A 27,756-nucleotide genomic window follows, 5' to 3' on the forward strand; every position below is an offset into this window, starting at 1 on the left:
TGGCGCGCAGAAAGAGTACCTGACCCGCCCCGCCCCGCCCCCTTTTTATACACAGGACGCGACGCTTCAGGAAACCCGCAGTCCAACTGTGCCGCGTCCGTCAACGGTCACATCAAAAACCCCCGCGGAACCACTTCGAGCGAGGGCAGCGTCTCCACCATCTAGCGATGTCTTCGGCACCAGATGACTTCGTCGAACTGGTCCCTCGGAGGGTAAATGTTGGGGCGAAGGCGAAGACGCTACCCTTCGCTCGATGCCTTCGCCGATCTCGCCGCACCAACGGAGGCGAAGCGACCGACAGTTTCCACCCTTCGTCCAACACGTCGCAAGACGAAGGCCTACGACGAGGTCGCCCCGTCTCGCGTCCTCGTCTAACACGAAGGCCCACGTGGAATTCGGCCCATTGTAACAGGCCCCGCGCGGCTGAGTGTATTACGGGCCCGATTTGTAAAGGATTTTCTGTAATGACAGTCTGTAACCCTACTTTATGGGAATATTCCGGGGATGACCTAGGCGCCTGAGGGCACATGCGTCCTTAATCCAAGACGTTGGGTACTCAGGCACCTATAAATACCCCCGCACGGTGCCCTTGAGAGGCTAGATTAACAGGGCAATTGCCTTCCTGAGCTAAAACCTCGTTTGCATTACTTTCACTCCCCTGTTGGATCATCTTGCTCGGGAGAGCAAGTTCCAACATCTAACGATGTGCCAGTCACCTTCATGTGGAATAGTGCTCATATTTAATTCCGCCCTACTTTGATGTTGATACTTGTTAAATATACAATGATTCAGATAATGTAATAAAGTACTCTATTCTCTTTACGCCTTTATTGCATTGTCTTTTGATATATTACATTTGCGACGTCAACATATTTGTAGGAAATGGATCCTGACCCACATATGTTATGCATTCGGTTTTGCCCGCAGAACCGGGCGTGACAGTTTGGGGTGTCATGTCTTGTCCTAGCTGGTGTGGACTTCGCGACGCTTGACTTGGGTTTCTGCCTTGCTGACTTTCTTGGCAGGGACCTAGGTGTCGCCCTGTCTCACGGGCTTGCTTGGCACTAGCATGGTCGGTCACGGATTGGCTCGGCATGGACCTGGGTGGTCGCTTCGCCTCGTGTACTGGCTCGACAGGACCTGGTTGGTCGCTCTGCCTCACGGACTCGCTCGGCAGGGACATGGATGGTCGGCCTGCCTCGCGGTCTTACTCGGCATGGACCTAGATAATCGCCATGCGGTCTTGCTCGGCAGCGAGACTTTGGTTGGTCAAGGAGGTTTTATATGCCTTATTTCGAGTATTCTGTTTCTAAGTTCTCGATAACTCTCTATAGTAAAAGCAAGATATAGAAAGTCTGTTGGAGTTTGAAAATATATAAAAAAGGATTTTATGCAAATGAGTATTTAGAGAGTAAAATTTTGATTTTTTTTAGACTGTATTATTTACAGAATTGAATTTAAATGTAGTAGACGAGTATGCCAAATTGAAGGCCACTTTCTTGCATTGACCGACGAGAAATACGTCTCTACTCTCTACGGCTTCATCAAGCGAGAGACGGAAGACACGAAACAAGCAGCGTCCCGCGCGGTGTGACGCGCCCACCGCGCTCTGGCTCCAGCCCCTGCGTCTCTCCTCCTCGCCTCCTCCTCGTCCGCACGACCACGCACGCTCGCGCAGTCGCTTCGCCGCTTTCAGATCCAAACCCAGCGTGTTAAAAAAGCGCTCAAAGCGACCAAAACCCTAACCCTAATCACCGCAATTCCTCAATCCCCGGCACCGCGCAAAACCCTAGCCCAGCCCCACCGCCACATACCCGCCCCTCTCGCCGCTGCCGACATGGCAGGCCCATCCGGCGCCGCGGCCTCCTCCTCCACTTCTCGTGGCGTGCCGGAGAACCGGTTCTACAACCCTCCTCACGTACGTCGACAGCAGCAGCAGGAGCAACAGCGGTTGCGGTCCGCGTCCCCGTCCCCGTCACCGTCGCCGTCGCCGCGGTCGGCACGGCAGAAGCCCCCGCCGCCGCCGGGGGCCCTGGCCTCGGCGGCGGATGTGGACAGTCGGGTGGATTCTGACGACTCCTCGTCGACGACCTCGTCCAAGCCGTCGGTGGCGTCCACGGCGGCGGGGAATTTGGAGAGGTTTCTCACCTCCACGACGCCTTCCGTGACCGCGCAGTACTTGCCCAAGGTATCATCGGGATTACTCTTCGCCACCTCAGTAGGCTGCTGTGTTGTGGTCTTACTTCTTAGAGCTGTCTGCTGAGGTTGGTAGGGAAGGGGATCTGACGGATAGAATTGCAGTATCTGTGCCATTTCTCTAGTGCATTTGCAGAGCCAAGCAGATTAGTCGGCAGAAACGCTGCACTTAGGATTAAAGAACGAACCGTGGCTTGGAATTTAGTCTCGAGTAACCGTTTAGCTCTGGTCGATCGTTATGTATTGAAACCCTGAATCGTCCCTTGATATCAGACGAAGATGACCACTGCTGCTCCGTATGGCACTTGGGGTCTATGTTTTGTAGTTCACGCTGTTTGAATGAGAATTTTGCAAACATGGCACCGGCTCCGACGGGCTTCAGAAACTTGGCATCGCCGTCACGGCAATTGCATTCGCGGCATTATAATCTTACCCGCTTTGAACATTTAGCATCGGTCCCTCTAAATAGTCATTAGCACATTTTATCTTCCCGTTTTGCCCTCGCGCCGTTTCTTCCCTGGGCGCCGTCATCGCGGCAATTGCTGCGCCGCGAGCAGCATGACGTTGGGGCTGGCACCAGCGGTGGCAGGCTCGTCCTCGCGGCCGAGCATCCCGACGAGGATTGGGACGAAAGCGTCGACCGGGAAGGCGGCGAGCGAGTCCTCGGTGCCGATGGAGAGCATCTCGCAGAGCTGCATGAGGGACTGGAGCTGGCGCGACTCGTCGCCGTGCGCCTGCAGGCCGGCGAGGGTCCTCTTGAGGTGATCGGACGTGGCGGAGGAGGGCGCTGAGGAGGAGGATGGGAGGAGGTCGTCGAGGCCGGCGCCGAGCCTGCGGAGGAGGCCCTGGAGGGCGGTGCTGGCGGAGGTGAAGGGCTCGGGGAAGGTGACGTCGGCGTCATTGTCAGGGGCGGGTGGGGAAGGGTGGCCGGAGGAGGCGGGGTCGGGGTCCTTGCCCTTGTCGGCGGCGGCGGCGCGGGAGCGGCGGCGGGAGGAGGGCGATGGTTCCATCGGTGGCTGCTAGCGCGGCGGCGCCGAGGAGGAGGCGGAGGAGTTGCGGCGGGGGCGCTTGGAGGCGGACGAGGAGGCGGCGGCCGCTGCGCGCTTGCGACTGCTGCTGCGTGTTTCCATACAAGGCAAGGCGCGCGGGCGGGAAGGGCGGCCGGTCGGCCGGCTGGCCGAGACTAGGCGGCGGCCAGTGGCAGCGGGCGCGTGCGCGTGAATCCAATTCCAACCGATAGCTCCTGGATTGGATTCGTCTCGTCGGCGGTGGATCGATCTAGGAGGAATTGGGGATTTTTTGTTTGCTTCTCTCGTTCCCTTTTGCCTTGGATGGATCCCTTCGATGAAGGGGAGGAGGAGGACCAAGACGCGAGAGGGAGGAAGGAGGGAGGAAGACGACGGCCAGTCAAAGAACAACAGAGAGAACGATAGAGGATGACGGCGTCCAGGGGAGTAACGGCGCGAGGGCACGAAGAGAAAAGGAAATGTGCTAATGACCATTTAGAGGGACCGATGCTAAATGTTCAAAGCGGGTAGGATTATAATGCCACGAATGCAATTGCCACGACGGCAGTGCCAAGTTTCTGAAGCCCACCGTAGACGGTGCTATGTTTGCAAAATTCTCTGTTTGAATAGGCACACTTTCCAGTTGACCGCGTGTTACAACTTCAGTTATTGCGTGTGCGCGTGTACATCTCTAACTCTAGGTTTTGCATTTGTGTGAAGTGATCTCTGACAAATTAGGTAGCTGCAATTTGGACGACACTGTTTGTTGCTATATCATGTATATAGTAACAATGCTTGTACTACTATATTCTTCATCCATGTCAATTTTCAGTTTTTGGTTGAAATAACACTCCTATTTAAGGAATGGTCTTTCTTTTCTGCTGCTGACTAACTTCAATTTTTCCCACTGCAGACAAGCCTAAGGATGCGGCGGGGTGGTGATTCTATGGATTCACGGCCTTATTTCGTTCTGGGAGATCTTTGGGAATCTTTCAGGGAATGGAGTGCTTACGGGGCTGGTGTTCCACTGGTGTTAAATGACAGTGACTCTGTTATTCAGTATTATGTGCCATATCTTTCTGCTATCCAACTATTTGCGGACCCATCTAGACCAGCTTCAAGAAACAGGTACATCCTATTCTGTTTCACAATTACAAAGAGTCATGATGTCTAGAAAGTTTCCATTGAACTTAAACCTTAAGGGGGCCAACCTGTGTACCAAAATGGGTTCATTGTTTGTCTTTGCTATGCTTAGTTTGACCTTTGTTATTTTCATATATATGTATATACATACGTACATATATACATATACATAAAACTAGGTTGAATACTGATGGAATGGTGCTCCATGCTTTCGAATTTTTGTACATCTAAATCTGTATGAAAGTAAATAAGAGCTTAAGGCAGATTAAGCATTCCAAGCTTTTCATTGTAGTTATATTGGCCTATGCCCTACCGAGGCAAATTGTGTTATGCGTTGCTGAGGTTTACTAACATGATTTTATCAAGAAATTCTATATGTGACCACATTTTGCAGATTTGTTCTCTGTTAACTTGCAAGAACACTGAGATGAGAGTTGTTATTTTTGTATCACCTGATGTTCACTAGGCATTGGTACATGTGACTTTAATTTGGTGGGCATATATGCAAAGAAATTAAATGAAATAAACAAATGAGAGAAGTTCTGAGTAGATAGCTACAACCAGCATGACGTTCAGTATGGTTGCTTTTATCACCTTGGTGATGTCTTTGATAGTGTATAACTTTTTCTAGTTAATTTTCTCGCTTACTTAAGGCGTCCTGGGGATGAAAGTGATGGGGAATCTATGGATACTAGCAGTGAGAGCAGCATTGAGAATGATGTTGAGCGGCTAAGAGTCTCATCATTACTAGAAGGTACACATCGATTGGAAAATGGTGGCGTACGAAGTGATGATGGTAAAGGTGATGCATCTTCAAGCTTTCCAATATTTGAGTATATGGAGAGGGATCCTCCATATGGTAGAGAGCCTCTGACAGACAAGGTACATTTTTTTCTTTATTTGAACTAATGCTTACTAAAGATGGCCTGTGTATAGAATGTAACTATGCATGGGTTTCAGGCATCAACTCTTGCACATAGATTTCCAGCTCTGAAGACGTTCAAAAGCTGTGATCTGCTGCCATCGAGCTGGATGTCTGTTGCATGGTATGTTTCTATCGTAGTTATCTTTTGTTCACTCGATTTTTACTTGCATTTTCTCAATGGTAAGGCCGTGATGAAATATGATTTTGTATTGCTGGACTCACCATGATGTATGATATGTCTTGTGCTATTGCTCTAGTTCTGAGGTCAATGCTGTCTTCTAGCTTCCACTTGAAAATAAAATGTGTTGAATAATTTTTGAAGGCCAATGTTTTCTTGTGTTTTAGCTGTTGTCTATGAGCTGCTTGATGTTTTCAGAAGATACCACCATTAAGTTGGTTGCCTTAATGCTAACATCTAGTTTCATTGCCTTAATGTCATGCTTCTTTTTTTCTGTACACCCCATTTTGATTTGTAGAAACTAGAACGATGCTGTTGCGATGGTCAGAGTTATGACATTTGCCAACTGTGTTGGCCCATGCAGAGGATGCCTACCAGTTGCAATGCCTAACAATGGCTTGCCTACTGTGCTGGATTCCAGCATAAGATACAGCCTGTGTAGAAGAGCAACGCTGCTAACCTGGTGTTGCTATGATTCTATACGTTACTGGTTTCATCCTCATGCTTCCGATTGCAGGTACCCCATATATAGAATTCCAACAGGGCCAACACTGAAGGATCTCGATGCCTGTTTTTTGACATTCCATTGCCTAGCAACGCCTTGCAAGGGTAAATACTAAGTGACTTGTAGCGCCATAGGGGTTTTACTTTTGCCTCGGGCAGATGGCAATGGCCACCCGCGTGACATTTTGCCCCTATAGACGCAACTTCAGATTTCACATCTGTTGCATGTAGAGTTCTTACTCTCATTGTTCTTGCAGATTGTGACCCTCCTACGCCAGCATGCCCTGGCTTTGGGGGGATCAACCGCTGCACAGCTGCATCTGGGAAGCTATCTTTGCCTACCTTTGGGCTGGCACCGTACAAATTCCGTGCCTCCATTTGGATACCTGACGGAACCCAAGAACAGGACCGCGTCACCTCACTGATGCAGGAGGCTGACAGCTGGCTCCGCAGAATACGAGTAGACCATCCGGACTTCCGGTTCTTCGTCTCCCGTTCCAGTACGATGTGGAGATGACTCGCGGCTGTAAATGGTTTTTCTTTTTTAGTATGATTACCGCCTCGCCGTACAAACTGAACCCCCTTCTGGTGCACCAAGTGCCCTCTCGTAACGGGGGTTGTATGAATTATAAGCCTGCATTTTTAACTTTTTTCTTTTCTTCCGTGCCTCCAATAAGTTGTAACTGTTGTAGGTTTGTTTTGTGGGAAAGTAAAGATGGATGGTGGAAAAAGGCAGATGTAGAACTGGAATGAAAGAGGCAAAAATAGGACAAAATTGAAAGGTAACTATTAGAGTTGAGAAGTCTCAGTGTGTTCATTCATGTATTGTATTGGATGTCGCTCACCGGAGTCCAGAGGTGCCATGGACGAACATGCTGAGCCTATGTTACCCCCAAGTACAACGTTTATTTGTTTTCATAATATAGGATGCTGATGTATCTTTCTCATGTTATAGTGCACAAGTCCGTCAGTCACCTGTTATTCAATGGAACTTCTCTTTTTTTTATAGTAGAATTGGGTATATGCTGCGAAAACAAGATGGATGCCCGGCATTGGTTCCACTTGCAGGCAGTCCCGGGCAAGAGGAGCAGCTGCGGGACGGACGGGGCGCCCACTGCTCCTCCACTCTCGCTAAAACAATTCAATTCGCACCAGCTGCTGGGATCGGAGACATCGTTCAGCGTCAGCGCAGCGTGCCGCCCTCACCTGCTCGATATTTAAAATTTCTCCAGAAGAAGCGGCATGCCAATGCCAATGCCATGCCAAGCACCAGCGACGAAAGCAGCCTTTTCACGTCTCGCCGCTAGATATACGTGCGGGCGCCACGGGGCCTCCCACGTCCGTCCAGAGCCTGCAAGAGCGCGATGAGGGGCCTGCAGGAGGAGTTCCGGGGCGGTGCGCAGCCGGCGGCGTCGCACGACGGGGGCGGCAGCGAGGGGCGCGCGGCGTCGTGGTGGTCGTCGGGCGACCCCGAGGCGAAGCGGCGGCGGAGGGTGGCCGGGTACAAGGCCTACGCCGTGGAGGCCAGGGTCAAGGCGTCGCTCCGCAAGGGCTTCCGCTGGATCAAGGACCGCTGCACCGGCCTCGTGCGCCGCTACTGAATCTGACCACCCGCCCATCGACCTGCAGCTGCTGCGTCGTCGTGTTGTTACGATCGTCCTTTTTTTTTTGAAAATTTATTGAAGGCCCGTGCTTCTTCTTCTCTTCTTCTTTTCCTTCTCCACTGTTTTCCTCGCATGCTACATGACAGTCTCTCTCTCTCGTTAACTCTGTTGGTGTTCTTATTATTTGATCCGGATGCAAGTAATACTATACAAACAGGAATCGGGAATGCACGCTCCCAATTTTTGACGCCTCCATGCATGTAGTGGTGGAGTTCCGTAAAATTAACGTCCGAGATGTACTATTCTATCTTTTGATTTTTTTTTTCGTGTTTTATTTAAAAATAAACAACGGATGATAAATATTTAATAACAGAGAGTAACATTTAAAACAATCCAGTTAAACTATGACAAGTAGGGAAAGTGGATTAGATATTCGGGAACAATTACTCACAATAGAGGAGAATCACGAGCACATGGCAGCAGACAGTCAACACTCAGGACACAACGCTCGCCGCTCAGGTGGTCGTTGTTCATTGGCCAAGGAGGCACTCTGCACTCGCCTATGAATAACAAAAAAAGATAATCAAGTTGAGAAAGTTATATAGCTTGGAAGAAGATGTAATGACAGGGGTGGATTTGGGAGGTGGCATGGCGCCAGCCCCCGCGCGCGACACTGCTATAGGGTCGCAGGGAGGCTGGAGGCGGATGGTGGAGGCGGAGGCCAGACTGGCGGTGGTGGATGCCCGAGTCAAGCCCGCCCGACCGCCTCGGAGGTTGCTGTTTTGTGCTCTTGTCGAATTCGTGGAGCCTGAAGGCGTAGATAGCGATAGAAAACTGGAGAGAGACGGTCATGTCGCTGCCAACATAGGAAGCGCAGCTGTACATGTTTGTAAGGGTGTGTTTGGTTGAATGTACAAAGAGGGATGGAATGAGGCGGCCACGTTTTCTATAGTGTTTGGTTGAGAGTTAAACGGGGGCGAGGTGAACACCGAAATGATTTTTGGGGGTGGCGAGATCCCAAAAAATCGAGGGGACGGTGGCGCCCCCGACTCATCCTACTTTAACCTCAAACCAAACACACCATAAAATAATTAAAAGAGTGTGAGTTCTCGTGAGCGACCGAGAGAGGCTGCCAGCGTCAGGCTCAATCGCTGCAAGTAGAAAGTCTTTTGTACTATATTTTTGGTCTAGAATGTATTCTAGGCTAGATTTTTTGGCTGAAAAAATGAAGGTCGCCTAGAGAGGGTGGATAGGCGGAATCTGAAAATTTATAAACTTAAGCACACACTACAAGACGGGGTTAGCGTTATAATTAAATCGAAATCCGAAAGAGAGGAAAAACAAATCAACCAAAAGATAAAGCGGATGAACACGGTGATTTATTTTACTGAGGTTCGGTTCCAAAGAACCTAGTCCCCGTTGAGGTGGTCATAAAGACCGTGGTATTCAAGTTAATCATCGGATCACTTGAAAGGAGTTGAGTGCAACCCTCGTCCATTGGGACGCCACAACGTGGAAGTAGGCAAGTGTTACTTGGCCGAACCACGGGATAAAATCGTGTGTCTCTTGTGTTGCATTATCTGTGATTGTTTTGTCCACAAGAACTCGTCTCAAAACTACTTAGTCGCACTACCGCTTCTATAACTAAGTTTTGTGGCTACCAAGTGTTTAATTTTACAGAATCAACTATTCAGCCCTCTAGGTGCTCTCAGGTCAACAACCCCGTGTCTAGGGAAATTATGAAGGAAAGTGATTAGGGCCTTTCGTCCCCTCGAGGCACAATGGCACTTAGTTGATCGGTTCCCTTTGCTGGCCTGGGTCTCTAATGCCCCTGGCTTCACGTGATATGAACAGCTGGTTGCAATTTGTAAGTTTGTAGAAGATATATATAGATTATTCAATCCCTGTTGCAATTTGATGCAGGTCCTCTTATTAACAGCGTGGCGTGCCCCCGTGTGATCCTGCATGCATTGCCGTCGTCGTACTACGTCGGTCGAACACCACGTCAAGGCATCCACGGCGCAGCCCACACACGCGCACGCCGCCCATGCGGTTGACACGACGGCGTAGTAGTCTCGCATGTAGAAGAAGTCGCCGCCGCCGTCGTAAAGCGGTCCAGGTTCAGCTCCGTGGCGGTACATCACGCGATCCTCAACTGGCCGCCAATTTCTGTGGACAACAACACGTACCACGACCATGCTGGGGGCCGGTCGGCAACGACACGGGCATTCACTGTCGCCTTGCCGCCGTCGAAGACGAAGTAGGAACTAAGAAGAGAATCCAAACCACAGCACGCCTGCAGAGGCTGCCAGAATCCCACGTATGTAATGTACGTCTGAGGCTGGCTTGGACTTGGACGGAGCACGATGCTGCCGTAGAAGAAGCACTACGGTATCGCCGAAGTGTGCGCGCGAACCTCCTCTCCTCTCCTCTCCAGCAGTGGCGGCGGCGGGGCACCTGCTGCAGTGCAGATCCGGTGGATGCACGCCACGCCTCGCACATGCCGCGCTGTCGGCCCCGAACGTGTGCTGCACTGCACTGCTCTGCTGCGTCGTGGCTCGTGCGGTACCATACCACACACGACTTTACCTGTCTGGCAGACGACATGCCACCATGCACGATGCACCACACACGCCTTTGCTTTGCTTTGCTTTGCTTCGATTCCCACCCACGGCCACGGGCAAAGGAAGGAGCCGCAGCAGGCATTGCAGCACGTGTACCAACACCCACCTCTACATGTGCCCTAGCTAGCTTGCGTTCGTTGTTCATTGTCTTGTTGACTGCCAGTGCCAGGCGCCATATATCAGCGGCAAGAGCAAGGAACGAACCAGCTAGCTTAATTCGGTGTGTCCCACCCAAATGGAGATGATGGATACGGTGGAGAGAGCGCTGCAGTGTAGTACGTAGTAGTGTGTGGCAGTAGCAGCAGCTAGCTAGCTAGCTACGGTAGGTGAGACGTTCAGTCAGGTCCAAGCATACGACTGTCTGTCTGTCTGTCTGTCTGTCTTGCCATCCACCACGCATCCGGTCGTCTCCGCTCTCCGTCTCCGGTGCGCTAGCTGCTGCGAGCCTGCTCTACCTGCTTGCTGTTGCTGGTGGTATCACGACGTGGACGCACGTACCACTCTCCTCACAGCACAGGTCCGCCTGACTACTATACTAGCGACGACCCCATGTCCGTCCACGACACGAAGCCTGCAAGGTGCATGCGGATGGAGGGCGAGGAGTAAGTACAAGGCAAACATGGGATGGGATGGCAACCGAGTGGGGGCATGGCATGGCACCACCGCAGCCGCGAGCGCGCCAAACTTTTGGCGCCATTAGGAGGGCGCGAGTGCGTCGTCACTGATGATGCATGCTTCCGTTCGCCTTGGATACGATGGCGCACCGCCTGCACCAACCGTGCACGGCGACGGCGGCAATCGACGTGCGTGTGCGCTGCGTCGCTGCTGGATCCATCCGTCCTTCTTCAAACACCACCCCACCCTCCCTACCATAGTTTAAAAATGTCGTTACATAACTGTAGTATTATTTACACCATTCTAAACAATACTTGTTCGAACACAAAGTGCCCTCAAATCACCGTGTTATTTGCACCATTCCAAACAATGCTTAGGCGCCATGTTTGGAGATGTATTATTTTTACAGTTTTGAAATAATAATATGGTATTTAATGATACTATAGTATTAGAACTCAAAAGATGTTTTGTTTGTACAGGCAAAACACAGTTTTAAATACTATGGTTTACCCTAAACCATAGCGTTTTTTGAGTTTTCGAAACTCCACTCAGGACCTCAGTTTTCTTTTCTTCTCTCTGCATATACTTTGTTTTTTCAATGGAACCAAACAAATCTCGGTTTTGAGCAATACTGTGGTTTTACTGTGGTAAAATAATACCATAGTATTTATGTCATGTACAATTGTAAACTACGGTATCTTAAAACTACAGTATTTCAAAACTGCATTTCTAAATAGGCCCTTATTTGAACACAACCTACCCTTAAATCACGGTATTTAGTGTACATATGCTACAAGCTAGTTATAGTCACAATTTTTTTGGATTGGAGCGTAGTTTTAAATACTCGAAACCTACCATATAGTAACCACTAAACCATGGTATTCAAAACTGTTTTTACAAGGTAACCAAACACCTCTTGGCAGAAAAAGCATAATATTCTTCAATACCATGGTTTTATCTCAAAACTCTAGAAATATTTTGTTTCCAAACACACCCTTAGCAAGTAGTACTAATTAGATGTTTGTGTATCATGGCTACAATTTCTATATAGTATATAGCTAGATTTCGTTTAAATGGGATATTTGTTCAGACACATTCTAAAATTTTAAAACGAGCATCCAATAAGTCCTGACGACTTACGAGGATGACGACGGTCAGGTCCTGCTCTCGTCCTCACGACTTCGAGCCTCACAGACATGGCGGGCGTCGACGCCTCTCCTCTACTCAATCAAACAACTACAATCTTAAATTGAACCAAACTAATTCCAAATTTAGCAAAATTTAAAATCTATGTATCTCAATCGGTGACTGGTAGCTCTGTTGCACTGACATCAGATAGCCTCGTCTATACACTGACATCGGATAGCCTCGTCTATACACTGACATCAGATAGCCTCGTCTGTACGAGCTACCGTCTTGATTATGTCGCTGCCTGCCTGCTCGGGAGCACCACTAGTGTTTAGGTATACATGTTTAAATGGGTATGGTTTGATGGGTGATCAGTGGTTCGGCACGGTTTAGCCTGATCGGCCCGATCATCATGTCGTGTCTAGCCCTTAGGTATATACTGTTTTTTTTATTTTTTCGTAAAATTATCTATATTACACTTATGTATAGAATATAAAACATAAAATATATGTTGAGTGGTACAATAACGCTCCACACATGAGCGCACACAAAAGAATTCTTTTGTTGGTCCGGACTAGTAGTTAACAGGTAACCGCCATAGATAGAAAGCTCCAAAAACCTGACGCCAAATCATCCAGCCCCAAACGCCCAAATCTCGTTACTTTACGTCACGAAAACGACCAAAAGTTCTTTGTTTTTTTAAGCAAAAACAACCGCGAGCAGAGCAGCAGGAGTAGTGAGCGAGGGAGGAACATAGAAAGCGTCCTCCCCATCTCCTCTCCTTTTCTCTCCCCTCCCCTAACCTCCCCTCCAATCCGGCACCCTCCTCTCTCCTCACCCCACCTCACGCAGGCGGCATTAATGGATTCCGCAGCCGCGGCCACCTCCCTCCGCCCCGCGTCCTCCCGGCCGCGGCGAGAGCCCTGACGTGACGCGCTTCCCCCCGCACGGATCCTCCTCCCTCCACGCCGTCGTTTGCTCGGGGTGTTCGTTGGGGGAGAAGGAAAAGGTCGCTAACCTGTGAGCTTCCACGGCGACTCGGCGCGGCGGCCCAATGCGGCTCGATCCGGACTGCTCAACGCAGTGATTCGCCTCGGGTTGGGCGCCGGCTCCGTGAGCCCCCACGCCGTTGACCCCACGCTGCCGCTGCTCCAGCGCCGCCGTCTCCGCCTCGGAAAGGTTGGATCTTTATGCCGTTCTGTGCCATCTGTGTGGGAGACTTGTGGATTCTTGGAGTGGTTTGTGCTGGGGGCTACCTGCATTCTGGTTGAATTCGTAGAAGGTCGGTGGGAGGACGTGGGGGTCAATCTCATGGTTTGGTTTTCTGCGGGTTTTCCTGGGTCAAATTCGGGATGAAGATCTGGTTCCAGGAGCAAAGCTGGCTTGATTAGCCACCTTTACATGCATTTGGGCTAAATGGTAGCTCTCCTGTATTCTGTTGATTCTGTGTTTACAGGAGGTGTTCTATTTTCAGGTTGCGGTGAGGAGAAATGGATGTAGAGAAACCTGCTTCCAAGGCGCATGGTTTCTTTGCGCTCTTCGATTGGGGAAAGAAGTCTAAGAAGCGCCTGTTCGTCGGGAGCACCAGCAGTGATCCAAATCTGAGTAAGAAAAAATTGCAATAGAAGTCGAGTGGTTGCTGTGCACAGGGTGCATTTTTACAAGGGGTCTGGCTAAATTTATATCCTACTATTTCTTTGCAGAGGATGCTGCAGATGGGAAGGATATTGATGATAGTACACCAACAACAAGTACACGGTCAAATTCTGTGCGTGCTTTCCACTCCTAAATCCTCCTTGGTGCTGTCCAGTGTGTTGCTTATGCTTGGAGTCCTGAATTTACTATGGTATGGTTGTTTGTATACTGCAGATCCTTGAAGATGCCCCAAGTTTGAAGGAAAGCAGTGAGCACAGCTGCTCATCTTCAGTAATTGATGAAGAAGCTCAGTCAAGAAGAAGTCCGACTGTTGTGGCTAGGCTTATGGGTTTGGATTCTATGCCCGCGGCAAGCTCACCCGAATCCAATCCCGTTCCATTAACTGTGCAACCCCCTTTCCAACCCAACAGCCACGAGGATTTGATCGGCAGAAGTTATGTTGGTAGTCCCCTTAAGATGCCGGGTAGTCCTATTGATCGGTTTAAAATGGAAGCACTGCCTCCAAGACTTGCCAAGAGGACACTATCTGTCGCACAGTATAAGTTGCTGTCTCCCATGAAAAACCCTAACCATATATCCAGCAGGAATGCAGCTGATATAATGGAAGCAGCATCAAGGATCATCAGACCTGGAGTAGAAAATATCAGTTCTTACAGAGTTCACGATGTTGGGAACACAAATGCTGCACGTGCCTACAACCCAGGAGAGCTCATAGGAGTCCAACAAAGGTCACAGAAGCTTAATGAAGCACTGAGGAAACGTGATGGCTCTGCGTCTTTTAGGCCGCCAAGTGGAAAACCTTCAGATGGAAGGTTGAGAGGTTCGGAGGGCACCTCGTCTTCCAGGATCTCACAGGCAAATGGATGTGCTCCAGTTGCTCCAAAGGTCAAACCCGGCAATAGATTAGATACTGCTCGAGCTATGCATGCCCAGGAAAAAGGGGGGATGAGAAAATTTGGTAAAAAGCTTGAAACCCACAAGAACCCTGAAAATAGCAATGCTGAAAGAAGTGGGCTGAACAGACAAAAGGATAGTAACCAACTGGGCACAAGTTCGTCTAGTGTGCTTGTGCCAAACAGCAGAAAACAGAATGCTACAGTCACCAAACATAAAGTGCACTCAAACCCAGCAACCCCCAGTAGGCAACGGAGCAATATTCACCAAATAAATGCCCATCCAAGAAAAGCGAGGGCTGCCAACACATTTGCTGGAAGCAGTAGTCAAGGTAGCAGAAAGGTGGACTTGCAGCCAGATGCTCGTGCAAATGTAAGAAATAATTCTGTATCCAAAGCAATCCCGAAGCCAAGAAGATTACAAGACAGAAGAGTGTACTCTGATACAAGCCAGTCAAGTGATAGTATTAATTCTGACAGGAGCCAGAGGCGGATTCGGCACAATATTGTGATTGATGAGCAGTCATCTTTTTCAACAAACAAAAAGAAAGTCAGCACTGAGATTGTTTCATTCACATTTACCTCGCCAGTTCATAAGTCACTACATGGCACCCACTTCCCCAATCATTCAGTGGAAAAACAAATATTAGGGAATCAGAACACTGTGTCAACTTCAAGCAATACATCAAACACTAAACTTGATGTCATAGATGGAAAATTTTTGGGACTCCTGTTGGAGCAGAAATTGAGAGAGTTGACATCTGGTGTGAGATCACCCTACACTAAACCAGCCGAAGGTGCTCAAGTGTACCACACTTCAACAGCTTTGGAAGATATGGCATCAGCATGTGAAACATCTAGCATTGCTTCTACTGATTATGATAGGGAGTCATTACAGTCTTTCAGTGATGGAAAAGCTACTCTGCCCTATACAAATCTTGCTACTAGAAGTGTCCAGGTATGTCATGTCAGAGACTCTGGCGCACCTCTTTCAGTCAGATCCTTTTGTCAGCACCATCTCTTGCATATCAAGTTGCTAGTTCTGAGCATATGATGTTTGTTTGTTGTTACTATGTCTATATCAGATAAGAGAAAACTTGAAAGGGAGTTACTTTATGTTAGTTGACTTGAGGCATGGGAATTTCGCTCCATATAGCTACGCATTTTATAACACGTGTTTAGTTATCTTGTATTGGAAGTTTGGAGAGACTTGTTTTTTTTTGTGAACGAAATTTCGCTCCATATAGCTACACATTTTATATGACTTTTGCTGATGGACGTAAGTAGTTCACATGGTAAATCCTCTATTTTCACTAGAATTAGGTGCATAATAGATATCTTCTATTTTCAGTATAATCAGGTGCATGCCTTCCTTTTTCTTAGAATTAGATCCCTTTTTCCATCTATTCTAACTGAGGATGCAAATAATGAGATCAGAGTGAATTCTACTGAGGATGCAAATTATGAGATCAGAGCGAAGTTAGAAAATCAATATATTTCGGGTGAACTCAAACTTTATCATAGTGGATTAAGAGTTGAGCAGCCTTATTTTCTTACCAAAAAACTGTAGGTTGACACCAACATAAAGAGGACTTTGTCAGTATTAACGCATACATAACAGGTCAAACATTAATCTTTATGCTAACATATCTACCTTTGATCAGTCATCTCAGCCTGTGAAGTACGATCATGGCGTCACGGACCGATCAGAGCTCGAGCATCTTGGCCAAAGCCCCCTTTTCACATGGGAGGTTTCTATTTCAACTGAAACCTGCAGCTCATCAGAGAGCTGGAGGAGGCCTGCAAATGGTAAACCGAGTAGCTTGGAATTCGCCGTAGCAGTAGCCATGAACCTTTCTCTAAATCTTTTCCTGTTCTACTCCTTGCAGGAGGAACAAGACTGTTCAGTTCGACCGAAGGAGCGACAACTTCTGATTCGACGCGCTTCAACAAACTCCTAGAAGCGGACGCCTCTTCAGAATACTCCGACACGGCCTCATCAATCACAGTGGCCACAGCAGAAATCGCTCGATCAGAAAGTAGCAGCTCGTGGCATATGGATAGCAGACAGGAGGTGGAGTTTATAAGAGAGATACTGAACGCCAGCTCTCCCGCCCGCCGCATCTCCTATCTGGAGCGGTTCGGCAACGGCAACTCTTCGGGTATTTTGGATCCACATCTACTGGAGGAGTTAAATGGCGGCACTAGGCTGCTGGCCGGTGAAGAGGGCAAAGGTCACAGACTGAGGCGGAGGCTGCTCTTCGACTGCGTCAATGAATCGCTGAGCGTGAAATACGCGCACTACTTCAGCGCCGGCTACAGCTTATGGTTCACGGGGATGGCGGTTCTGCAGAGCCTGTCGGCGGCAGAAATGCATCGGGAGATGACGAGCCTGACGGTCGCCGAGGAGTGGATGGTGGACGAGCTCGTGTACAGGGAGATGAGTGGTCCTATGGGGAGCTGGGTCGATTTCAGGACTGAAGCGTACCAGGCCGGCGGAGACGTGGCGGCGGAGCTGCTGGGTTCCTTGGTCGATGAAGCGGTTGCTGAACTTCTGACTTCCGGCGGCTCGTCGTCGTCTTTGTAGCTGATGTTGGATTGGATTGGATTGGGTCCCCGCGCTAACGATACCAGTTGACAGCCGCAAGGTTTTTGCTCCATGTATTGTTCCTTGTTTGTATCCTGTATATCGGTAGGTCGCTCGAGAAATTCGTGTAGCGTAGCATTCCTAAGATGAAATGTCACTAACTTACAATTGTTCGATGGTTGATCGGTTTCCTGCCGAGAGTGGAAAGAAGAAACATTCTTGACCTGTTCACTGTTCTATGGGCAATTCGAGCATGTCTGTTCTGTAGGGTTGTTTTCATCCGGTTTGGTTAGTTTGATTGGCCGAGGTTGTCCGGTTTCGTAGTTTGAGGTTGAAAATCGAACGACCACGGCAGTTCTAGGGTTGTTAAATGGACCTTTCCCTTTTGTAAAACCATTGTCCATGCCTGTGAGTGCAAGAGGGAATGCATGTTTGTTTAAATGGTTCAATCAATGACTAACCGTATCTTATTAAAAACTTAGCTTGTGCTAACGTTACTATTGTAAGAAGTGGAAAGATTGATGGCGATGACGTGAGCGGTGAGCGGAGAGATTGATGGCAGTGTCGGCGGCATGAGTGAGTTGGAGAGGGTGGCGAGGACACGGAGAAGGAGTAGGCTGGGAACGTCCGGGTTACCGGTGTGCTGGGAACGTCCGGGTTACCGGTGTGTGTGAGAGGGGGAAGATAAGAGATGATTCAAATAAAATTGTCCATTAAATTTAAGTGAGTAAGAAGGAGAGACTATTAAGTGATCTGAATTTTTGGTTTTAACTAGTCGGTTGTCCGTGCATTACGACGGCTTACAATAGTAACTACGTAAACTATCAACAAAAAAAATTCAAGATTTTTTTATTAATTGTCTCCGCTTTCCTTATAATATTTTTTTGATTTGGCTAACTGATATTATTGTTTACTCCATGCAATATTGTCGGCGTTTCGACCCCGGGGGTCCCTGAACCGACGAGTAAATTGTCGCTGCGTGTCCCAGCCCAGATGGGTCGGCGCGAGACGGAACACAAGGGGGGAAAACAGTAAGGGGAAACCGCGGCCTCGTGTTGTCCTGCGCCCAGGGCGGATGCACTTGCAGTAGGGGGTTACAAGCGTTCGTGTGGGAGAGAGAGAGAGAGCGAGAGCCTTGTGCGTCGGCCCGTTCTCCCGCGCGGCCACCTTCTCGTACGAGAGCCCCGGAGGGCAAGCCAGATGGGACACCGGTCTTGTTCCCCTTAGCCTGAGCTAGCTAGGGGTAGGGTAATGATGGGCCCCCCTGTGACGTGGTCGGTCCGAGCCCGAGGTCGGGCGAGGCGGTGACTCCTCCGAGGTCGAGGCTTAGTCCGAGCCCTAGGGTCGGGCGAGGCGGAGACCGTCTTCCGAGATCGAGGTGGAGTCCGAGCCCTGGGGTCGGGCGAGGCGGAGTTCGTCGTCCGAGGTCGAGGTTGAGTCCGAGCCCTGGGGTCGGGCGAGGCGGAGACCGTCTTCCGAGGTCGAGGTTGAGTCCGAGCCCTGGGGTCGGGCGAGGCGGAGACCGTCTTCCGAGGTCGAGGTCGAGTCCGAGCCCTGGGGTCGGGCGAGGCGGAGTCCGTCGTCCGAGGTCGAGGCGGGGGCCGAGCCCTGGGGTCGGGCGAGACGGAGCTTCCTATGGCGCCCGAGGCTGAACTTAGCTGCTGTCGGCCTCACTCTGGCGAGTGGCACAGCAGTCGGAGCAGGGCAGGCGGCGCTGTTTTCCTGTTAGGTCGGTCAGTGGAGCGGCGAAGTGACTGCGGTCACTTCGGCCTTGTCGACTGAGGAGCGTGCGTCAGGATAAGGTGTCAGGCGATCCTTGCATTGAATGCTCCTGCGATACGGTCGGTTGGCGTGGCGATCTGGCCAAGGTTGCTTCTCCGCGAAGCCTGCCCGAGCTGGGCCTCGGGCGAGTCGAAGGTGCGCCCGTTGCTTGAGAGGACCCTCGGGCGAGACGTGAATCTGCCTGGGTCTGCTGTTTCTACCCGAGGCTGGGCTCGGGCGAGGCGAGATCGTGTCCCTTGAGTGGACGGAGCCTTGACCGGAATCGCGCCCATCAGGCCTTTGCAGCTTTGTGCTTGTTGAGCTCTAAAAAGAGCAGTGCGGACGGTCCGGCCCCGAGGCCGGACGGTCCGCGGTCCGGACAGTCCGCGGTGGTGGCGCGGACGGTCCGCGCGTGCGTAGAGTCAGTTAGGGTTCCTAGTTTCTCGCGGGATTTGTTACCTAAAACCGCGGGATTAACTCGGGAAACAGTTGGAAACGGATCCAGACCTCCCCCTTTATATAGATGAAGGGCTACGGCCGATTGAACCCCCAACAATCGAACCAATACAACTTCTATCTCGCATTTATTTTCAGCACAATTAGGAGTAGTTCTAGTCTAGTTCTAGTTTAGCCCTAGTTTAGTATTCCAATCCCCAAATTCTCTGCCTCTCCTCGACTCTACGTCGATTAGAGGAGTCTAGGTCGGCCGGCCCGAGCCTAGACAACTCCTAGGATCTCTCCTCCCCGACGGGGTCCCTCCCGGGAGCGAGATCCAGGCGCCGCCGGCGATCTTCCGCCGCCCCTGCGCACGCGCGGACCGTCCGGCCCTAGAGCGCGGACCGTCCGGCCGTCAGGCAGGGAACCCGAGCTCCTGCACCAGGTCGCGGACCGTCCGGTCCTGTGCCGCGGACCGTCCGCGTCTGACCAGAGAGCACCGCCACGTCGCGCCAGGTCGCGGACCGTCCGGCCCCAAGCCGCGGACCGTCCGTGCCTGACCAGAGAGCACCGCCGCTGGTTCTTTTGAGTGATTGGCGCCTCCGAAAAGGTGTCAACATACTTTTGGCGACTCTGCTGGGGAATAGGTGCCTAGATCTGCTAAAAATCGGCCCATAAATGGCCGGTTCTAAGGATCACACCAAGATCTCCACTACCAACATCATCAAGCCGGCCATGGAGGCGCTCCCGGCTGATGACCAAAGGCCCTTTGAAGACCTCGTAATGCACAATGAGAAGGAGGTGATGCGGCAATGGAACGAACAACGCGACAAGGAAGAGGCGGAACTACTACATAAACTCTCCGAACGGCGCAAGGAGGCGGCGGACAAGTACTTGTCACACTTCACGGTGGATCGCTACCAGAAGATCGTCCGTCAAGGGGAGATCGATATGGAATCTCTCCTACCTCCACTGCAGGGTCCCACTGTAAGTACTCCAGATCTATCTCTTACGACTTTCATGGATCAACGAGGAGATCAGTTAAAGCGATATGTAGATGAATCCATTAAAATGCATTTACGTGCATACGAGAAATCAGCTGCTCCTAATTTTCCATCGCGAGAGTCTAATACAGTGCCACCCACGTCAAACACATCGGCTATAAACGGGTCACCTTTGACCCAGCCATCATATGGTATGCCGATGCACGCTTTCGTGTCACCATCACAGCCACAACCACTAGGCACGCGGCAGGTACTGGACGCGACCGGACCGTCCGAGCATCATCTCAGACAGTCCGGTTATACCGCGGACCGTCCGGCGTATTTCACCGGACCGTCCGACCAGATGCAGGCCCGCACACAAAACACTCAGGTCGCACCGTACATGGCTGGACCATCAGGGTACAACCCTGAACACTTCGGCCCCATCACGGACCGTCCGGTGCATCACGCCGGACCGTCCGGATATGGCATGAACCGGCCGACGTATTACGCTGGACCATCCGACTCTACACGAGTCCATGCGCAGACTGCCCAAGTCACGCCATATATGGCCGATCCATCCGGGTACAGCCCTGGACCATTCGGCCCGATCGCGGACCGTCCAGTTCTTTACGACAGACGGTCTGGGTACGAGACTACCCACGTAGCACCATATACGGCTAGACAATCCGGATATACCTTCAGACCATTTGGCCAGGTCGCGGACCATTCGGCCTCTTACGCCGGACCGTCCGGATATGCATACGCAGAGCCGAGAGCTGCGCAATACACACAGTTCCCACATTCATCGCAGCAACATTATGGTGCCCCACCAGCAACACATTATAATCATGCCATACCACCTCATGGACATAGGGCTGAATACTATTCGGCCACAAGAGAGCCTGAGGGGTATAGGGCAGGAGCTGGTGACATTAATAGGACACCTAACACACACCTCAAACATACCTGGGAGGAAAGCCGACAGAGTAATGTCAGGCAACCTGAAATCTCCACCCACAAACTCAATGGATGGTCGCCAGACATGGCAGAGAGGGTCAGAGACGAGGTAGCCGGGATGTTCAGGGACAAACTCGGTGTTAGTGTGTCAGGTACAGGGCAATCGTATCGGAAGCCTTATAGCCACCGATTCGACACCGTGCCATACCCACAGGGAACTAGAATACCAGACTTCTCTAAGTTTTCTGGTGAAAGTGGGAAAAGCACACACGAACATATAAGCCAATTCATTGCACACCTGGGAGAATTGGCTGATGGGGAAGCCTACCGCGTTCGTTTATTCTCGTTGTCCCTTACTGATACTGCATTTGCATGGTACGCAGCTTTGCCACCAAACTCTATTAACTCTTGGGAAGAATTAGAGCAGAAATTTCATGAACACTTCTTCTCAGGAGAACATGAGTTAGAATTGGCTGACTTAGCTTCAGTCCGACAGGGGCCTGAAGAATCGGTTAATGACTATATCCGGAGATTCCGGGACACTAGAAACCGATGCTTTCAGATTCATGTCGCAGAAAAACAACTGACAGGGCTAGCTTTCAATGGGTTGCGACCCTACTTAAAAGAAAAATTAGATGGCACCCAATTCTTTTCACTAGTGCACTTACACCAGCGGGCTATGACCTATGAAAGCCGAAGTAAGGAAACATCAAAATCGGCTAGCCATAAGATGCATCTAGTGGGATACGATAATTCGGATGATGAATCCACGGATGTATACACCGCCGAACTGGTTTGGCCAGGACAGGCTAAACCTTCAGCGTGTTCTGCTTTACAGTCGATTCGAAAGAATCGACAGGAGGAAGTTAAGTTTACTTTTAATGTTGCCAAATGCGATAAAATATTTGACGAGTTACTGAAAAACGGCAACATTAAATTAACTCATACTATTCCTCCTCATGATGAATTAAAGAGGCGTGCTTATTGTAAGTGGCATAATTCCTTTTCTCATGCCACCAATGATTGTAATGTTTTTCGTCGACAGATACAATCGGCCATAAATGAGGGTCGATTGGCTTTTCAGGAGATGCAAGTAGACACACAACCCTTTCCTGTTAATACAATAGAACTCACATGCAAAAAGGTCTTGGTTCGGCCCGAAATGACCGATAAAGGCAAAGGCAAGGGCATCGTCATCAGCAATCCTCGCATGTCAGATATATCACAAAAGGAGATTGCTCGAAAGGCTTCAGACGAGAAGGCTAAAAGGTCCGAAGACGCCGGGGGGCAGGCACAGTTAATAAACCAAACACATCAGCCTAGCCCCAGCATCGTAGATGGTCTGGCACCTACGTGCGGACAATCCGGTGCTCAGACAAACTGTCCGGCTAACTCAGCCGGACAGTCCACCTATGACCAAAGGCGTCAACCTCTACACAAAGCAAGGAAAAAGACGCAAGGTCAAAGCACATATAATCGGCTGATCAAAGCCGATCCTACTTTTGATCAGTTGCTCTCCAAAAATACTAGCAAAAAGACTGTTCCACGTGATCGGTCAACAAAGAAACCCCGGTCACCTGCTAAAACAAAACGGTCAAACAAAACGACCCGAAAGGCGACACAACAAGCATCGCCTATTCATTCTATGAGACCAGGGTACTTTCCACCTATTTACTCATCGTCGGTATATTATCCTGTTCAAACATGGAATGACACGATGATGAATCCATGGTATATATATAGTCCCTTCGTCTATCCAGACTGGGGGGCACCTCCATTCTATTCCTTTTGATCCATTGATCAAATGGTCATGGCCGAGAAAGATACAATCCGAAACGGCCTTTATATTGGTGCTTTATTGAATAATCTCCATATCGAAAAGCCGGTGACCTACATCAGGTTTAGTTCATATGCTTTTGGTTCGTCTACCTTCACCAAAAGGCAGGGGGGCATATGTTGAGCTCTAAAAAGAGCAGTGCGGACGGTCCGGCCCCGAGGCCGGACGGTCCGCGGTGCGGACAGTCCGCGGTGGTGGCGTGGATGGTCCGCGCGTGCGCAGAGTCAGTTAGGGTTCCTAGTTTCTCGCGGGATTTGTTACCTAAAACCGCGGGATTAACTCGGGAAACAGTTGGAAACGGATCCAGACCTCCCCCTTTATATAGATGAAGGGCTACGGCCGATTGAACCCCCAACAATCGAACCAATACAACTTCTATCTCGCATTTATTTTCAGCACAATTAGGAGTAGTTCTAGTCTAGTTCTAGTTTAGCCCTAGTTTAGTATTCCAATCCCCAAATTCTCTGCCTCTCCTCGACTCTACGTCGATTAGAGGAGTCTAGGTCGGCCGGCCCGAGCCTAGACAACTCCTAGGATCTCTCCTCCCCGACGGGGTCCCTCCCGGGAGCGAGATCCAGGCGCCGCCGGCGATCTTCCGCCGCCCCTGCGCACGCGCGGACCGTCCGGCCCTAGAGCGCGGACCGTCCGGCCGTCAGGCAGGGAACCCGAGCTCCTGCACCAGGTCGCGGACCGTCCGGTCCTGTGCCGCGGACCGTCCGCGTCTGACCAGAGAGCACCGCCACGTCGCGCCAGGTCGCGGACCGTCCGGCCCCAAGCCGCGGACCGTCCGCGCCTGACCAGAGAGCACCGCCGCTGGTTCTTTTGAGTGATTGGCGCCTCCGAAAAGGTGTCAAAAGTGCTGATGGGGGTTACCAGCTGAGATTAGGAGTCTTGGGGGTACCCCTAATTATGGTCCCCGACAGTAGCCCCTGAGCCTCGAAGGGAGTGTTAGTACTCGCTTGGAGGCTTTTGTCGCACTTTTTGCAAGGGGACCGGCCTTTCTCGGTTGCATTTCGTTCCAGTGGGTGCGCGCGAGCGCACCCGCCGGGTGTAGCCCCCGAGGCCTCGGAGGAGTGGTTTGACTCCTTCGAGGTCTTAATGCCTTTCGTGATGCCTCGACCGGTCTGGTTGTTCCCTCATGCGAACTGGTCGTTGCCCGGGTGCATAGTCAGGTTCCAAGTTCTCGGGCTGGTATGTTGATGTTGTCAACGGTTTGGCCGGAGCCGGGTTTGCGAGAGCAGCCCCCGAGCCTCTACACAGAGCGAGAGGACGGTCAAGGACTGACTCGGCTTTTATCATACGCCCCTTCATCGCCTTTCCGCAAGGAGGAGGGGGGAGAGCGCCATGTTGCCCTCGGAGGGCGTCGAACATGGTGTCTCCAGTGAGTTGCTAACGAGTGATCCGAGTGGACGCCCGTGCCCCGTTCGATAAGGGTCGGCTAATGGCCCAGAGGCGCGCTCCAAAAGTACTTGCAGGTGATTTGCCAGACCCGGTCCCGTTTGATAGGGTCCGAGGGCTCGATGCCTCCCTCTGATGGGATTCCATTACTGAATCGCTCCTGCTGGTCTCGGAAATGTCCTAGGGTACCTCGGGAGCGTAGCTCGAGCCTCGGCCATGTATCGGACGTACCCAGAGTCATCCCTCGCTCTGCGTGCTCTGAGGCGGCTGTCGAACCCTTCGGGGGCCAGCCTACAAACCCCTGATCAATAGTGGGTGCGGAGCCCGAGTGGCCTGAGGCGGCTGTCGAACCCTTCCGAGGGGCCAGCCTTCGAACCCCTGACCAGTAGTGGGCGCGGAGCCTGAGTGCTCTGAGGCGGCTGTCGAACCCTTCCGAGGGGCTAGCCTTCGAACCTCTGATCAGTAGGAGGGCTCGGGGCCCGCTTCCTTCGCAGGGAAGGATCCCTTTCGGAGTATCCCCTTTCCCGGTCCCTGTAGCAAGAGAGAGAGAGAGAGAGAGAGGGGAAGAGGAAAATGATACGAAATTGAACGACGTGGCACACCTTTTTTGACACGGTCATCATGGCGGAGGTGAAGCGTCGCCCGCTTTGCCTGCCAAAGGTGTCGCCTGCCCTGCCGCAGAGTTAATGCGACGAGACGAGTGGTTCGCGGGGCGGTCGTTGTGCGTGCGCGAGCCGTTCGAGGAACGGAACACGGGTGCGTCGTCTTCACACCGTGGGAGAGGGTTCTCTCGCTGTCCCAGGAGGGGACGTGAGCCTGCAGACGACTTGACCGCTGCTTCCGCCCGCCTGCCACCGCCATCACTGCCGGCCCACTTTTGGCCATATCGACCGTCGCGCCTTCTCCCGCGGCGGACTGACCCGTGGCCGATGTGCTTGGTTGGCACTGTTGGGCCATGCGCAGGGTTGCCTCGAGTCGCGGCACCGGTTCTGCTGTCGAGAAGGCGCGGTACTGGCGCAAGTGGCGGTGCAGTTTCTCGCACGTAGTAACCGGCACGCCGGTTACATGACGTGTGGGCCTGGGCCTCCATGCTGGACGCGTCGAAGTCGAAAGGGTGCGCCCCCTTGGTGCGGTTGCATGCCGCCTGCATGGCGGTCCGCCCTTTCACCCGCTGGTCTGGGCGAAAGTGGAGGAGTGCTTGTAACCGCTGGGCAGTTACGCGCTCCGCGCGCGGCGATTTGGCTCCTTCTGTCCTGGGCCAGCTTGCATGACGCGTGGGACCCAGCCCCCGTGTCGTAGGGGGAGGACCTTGGAGCGTGTTGGTGAAGACTCAGTCCGCGACGGCTGAGGACGCAAGTTGGGAGAGTCGCCTTTAAAAAGGGGGCGGCCCCCTTGGATGGCAGCCATGCCTTCGCACTCCCCTCATGCATCGCGTACTTCCACCTTCCGAGCCCCCGGATGGGGAGCGCCCGTGTTGCTTTCGTCTTGCTGTCGTTGGAGGAACGCAACTTCGCGGAAGTTGGTACCTTTCAGCTATCGCTCGGCTTCAAGGATTTTCATCAGGCAGCCCGGCTACATCCCCTCGCCGATGGTCACCCAAGACGGTGACCACCAGTTTGATGGTGGGGAGAAGCAAGCCGGGCCACGGCCTGTGCCCCGCCCTCAGCTTCAAGGATCTTCATCATCCTTGCTGGGGCGGAGGGCGAGCTGAGCCGGAGCTACCTCCCGCACGGGTTCGTGGGCCACCTTCTCCTTCAGCATTCAGGGGAGAGGGCGCTCACCGGCCTAGCGGAAGGGGCAGACTTCGACAACGCGGGGCCGATCGGCCGCAAACGTTGTCAGCTCCAGCGTGCCCGGTTCGCTGGCTCAGCTGGCTCTGGCGCAGCTTCCGGTGCCACCTCCCACCGCTGGGCAGAGTGCGGCTATCTGCCCGCCGTACGGGCAGTTGTTGCGCCGCGCGCACCGGGGGACCGCCCAAGACGTCGCGCGCTGCTAGGGCGGCGTTCGTGTTCTTGGGCTGTCCTGCCCTTGCTCCGGTACGACGCCTCTGCACGGAGGTCTGTGCTCGCCCGTCCGGGAGGACCCGAGTGGGGATCTGCCGGTGGGCAGATGGCTGCCGTCGTCGGTGTTGAGGTGGTGGCGGCTGAAGAAGTCCTCGTCGCCGACGAGGTCGCCGCCACCATCTGCGCTCTGGGCCTCCGGCTCTTTGGCTTTGATAGCTTGTCCTCGCCCCTCGAGTGGGGATGTGGGCGAGGGCCTTATCGCAGCAGCGTCTGCCCTGAGGTCATCGTTGCTGCTGTTTGGCCGCCCGGAGCGGAGGTCGTTGTCGCTGCTGCCGGAGTGGGCGGCGGCGAGCCACCTGGGATTTTGTCGTCCCGCAGGCCCTCCAATGTGGGGGGTTGTTTGTACCTGCGGGGGTAGAACCGGAGTTTCGTTTGTAATGACACCTTGAGTGCCGGTGTCTGTTCATTGTGGCTGTCGGGGCCTGAACGTGTGTGTATTTGGGCGTAAAGCCGTGTTTCTTCCTCCTTTCGAGCACCAGACTCGCCTGTCGGCTAGCTGGACCGCTTAACCAAGTGTGAGTTGCCTCGTGCGGAAGGTGACGAGTGAGGTATCTGTATCCCGGAGGCGTAGGAGTCCCACGGCTCGGTTGGCCTTGTCGCCCGAGGCTTCTCTTGCTCAGTGAAGGAACCCTCGGCTGCTCTGCGATGAGCCAAAGCCGGAGGCAGCGGTGTCAGCATGGACAGAGGCAGAGTTGGCTGGATAAGAAACTTCGTCGGCCTAGGAGCAGGGGACTTCCCAGGCCGAGGAGGCATAGCAGCGGCGGCCGGAGCCTGGCCGGGTCGTCCACTGGCGGGACCAACCCTGGAGTCGGGCTGCCGCGGCCATGAGCCGGGCTGACGTCCTCGGGGGACAGTTGGCTGAGGCTACAGGGCGGCTGATCAAGCCGTCTGCTTGGGCCGAGTTTCTGGAGGAGACCCTAGCGACGATGGCCTAGGCGCGGTGCTGACGTCTTCCTTCGAGGGGAGATTCTCCGACCGTGTCGCCGTTCGAGGCCGGGTCGGATTCCGCCGAAGATGGAGTCGACGTCGAGGGTGCTGCTGCTCCCCCTACTGATGTCTGATCCTGCAGGAACAATTTATCTGTAGTGTGCGTATGTTTTTTGCGACCGCCGAGGCCCAAACATACCGTCGTCGTGTTGTAAAGCTGCGTCTCTTTTCCCCTTGTTTCGAGTATCAGGACTTGTTCGTCGGTAGCAGAATCGTTTATCCGAGTGAGAGTTACTTTTCACGGAAGGTGATGAGTGAGGTATCCGTATCCT

General features: G+C 52.1%; 2 protein-coding genes across 4 annotated transcripts; both read left to right on the forward strand.

Moving 5' to 3' along the window:
- The first annotated feature begins 1,516 nt into the window (after positions 1–1,516).
- Positions 1,517–6,932, forward strand: LOC100272386 (uncharacterized). Of its 3 annotated transcripts, none has more exons than XM_008668198.3 (6): positions 1,517–2,188; positions 4,117–4,331; positions 5,045–5,228; positions 5,307–5,392; positions 5,967–6,058; positions 6,211–6,932. In XM_008668198.3, the coding sequence occupies exons 1-6, from the start codon at positions 1,838–1,840 to the stop codon at positions 6,468–6,470; spliced, it is 1,188 nt and encodes a 395-aa protein (XP_008666420.1). In that variant the 5' UTR covers positions 1,517–1,837; the 3' UTR covers positions 6,471–6,932. The 3 variants fall into 3 exon arrangements, with proteins under 3 accessions (XP_008666420.1, NP_001140338.2, XP_008666417.1); NM_001146866.2 differs by having other exon boundaries at positions 1,543–2,188; positions 5,000–5,228; positions 6,211–6,890; XM_008668195.2 differs by having other exon boundaries at positions 1,548–2,188; positions 5,042–5,228.
- Positions 6,933–12,636: 5,704 nt separating this feature from the next.
- Positions 12,637–17,297, forward strand: LOC100193394 (DUF4378 domain protein). Its single transcript, XM_008652635.3, has 6 exons — positions 12,637–13,103; positions 13,399–13,529; positions 13,628–13,692; positions 13,794–15,431; positions 16,138–16,282; positions 16,363–17,297. Exons 2-6 carry the CDS (start codon positions 13,415–13,417, stop codon positions 17,058–17,060), a joined length of 2,661 nt encoding a protein of 886 aa, XP_008650857.1. The 5' UTR covers positions 12,637–13,103; positions 13,399–13,414; the 3' UTR covers positions 17,061–17,297.
- Positions 17,298–27,756: the final 10,459 nt, after the last annotated feature.

This window comes from Zea mays, chromosome 1, assembly GCF_902167145.1.
Source record: "Zea mays cultivar B73 chromosome 1, Zm-B73-REFERENCE-NAM-5.0, whole genome shotgun sequence".
In the NCBI taxonomy this organism is placed as follows: Eukaryota; Viridiplantae; Streptophyta; class Magnoliopsida; order Poales; family Poaceae; genus Zea; species Zea mays.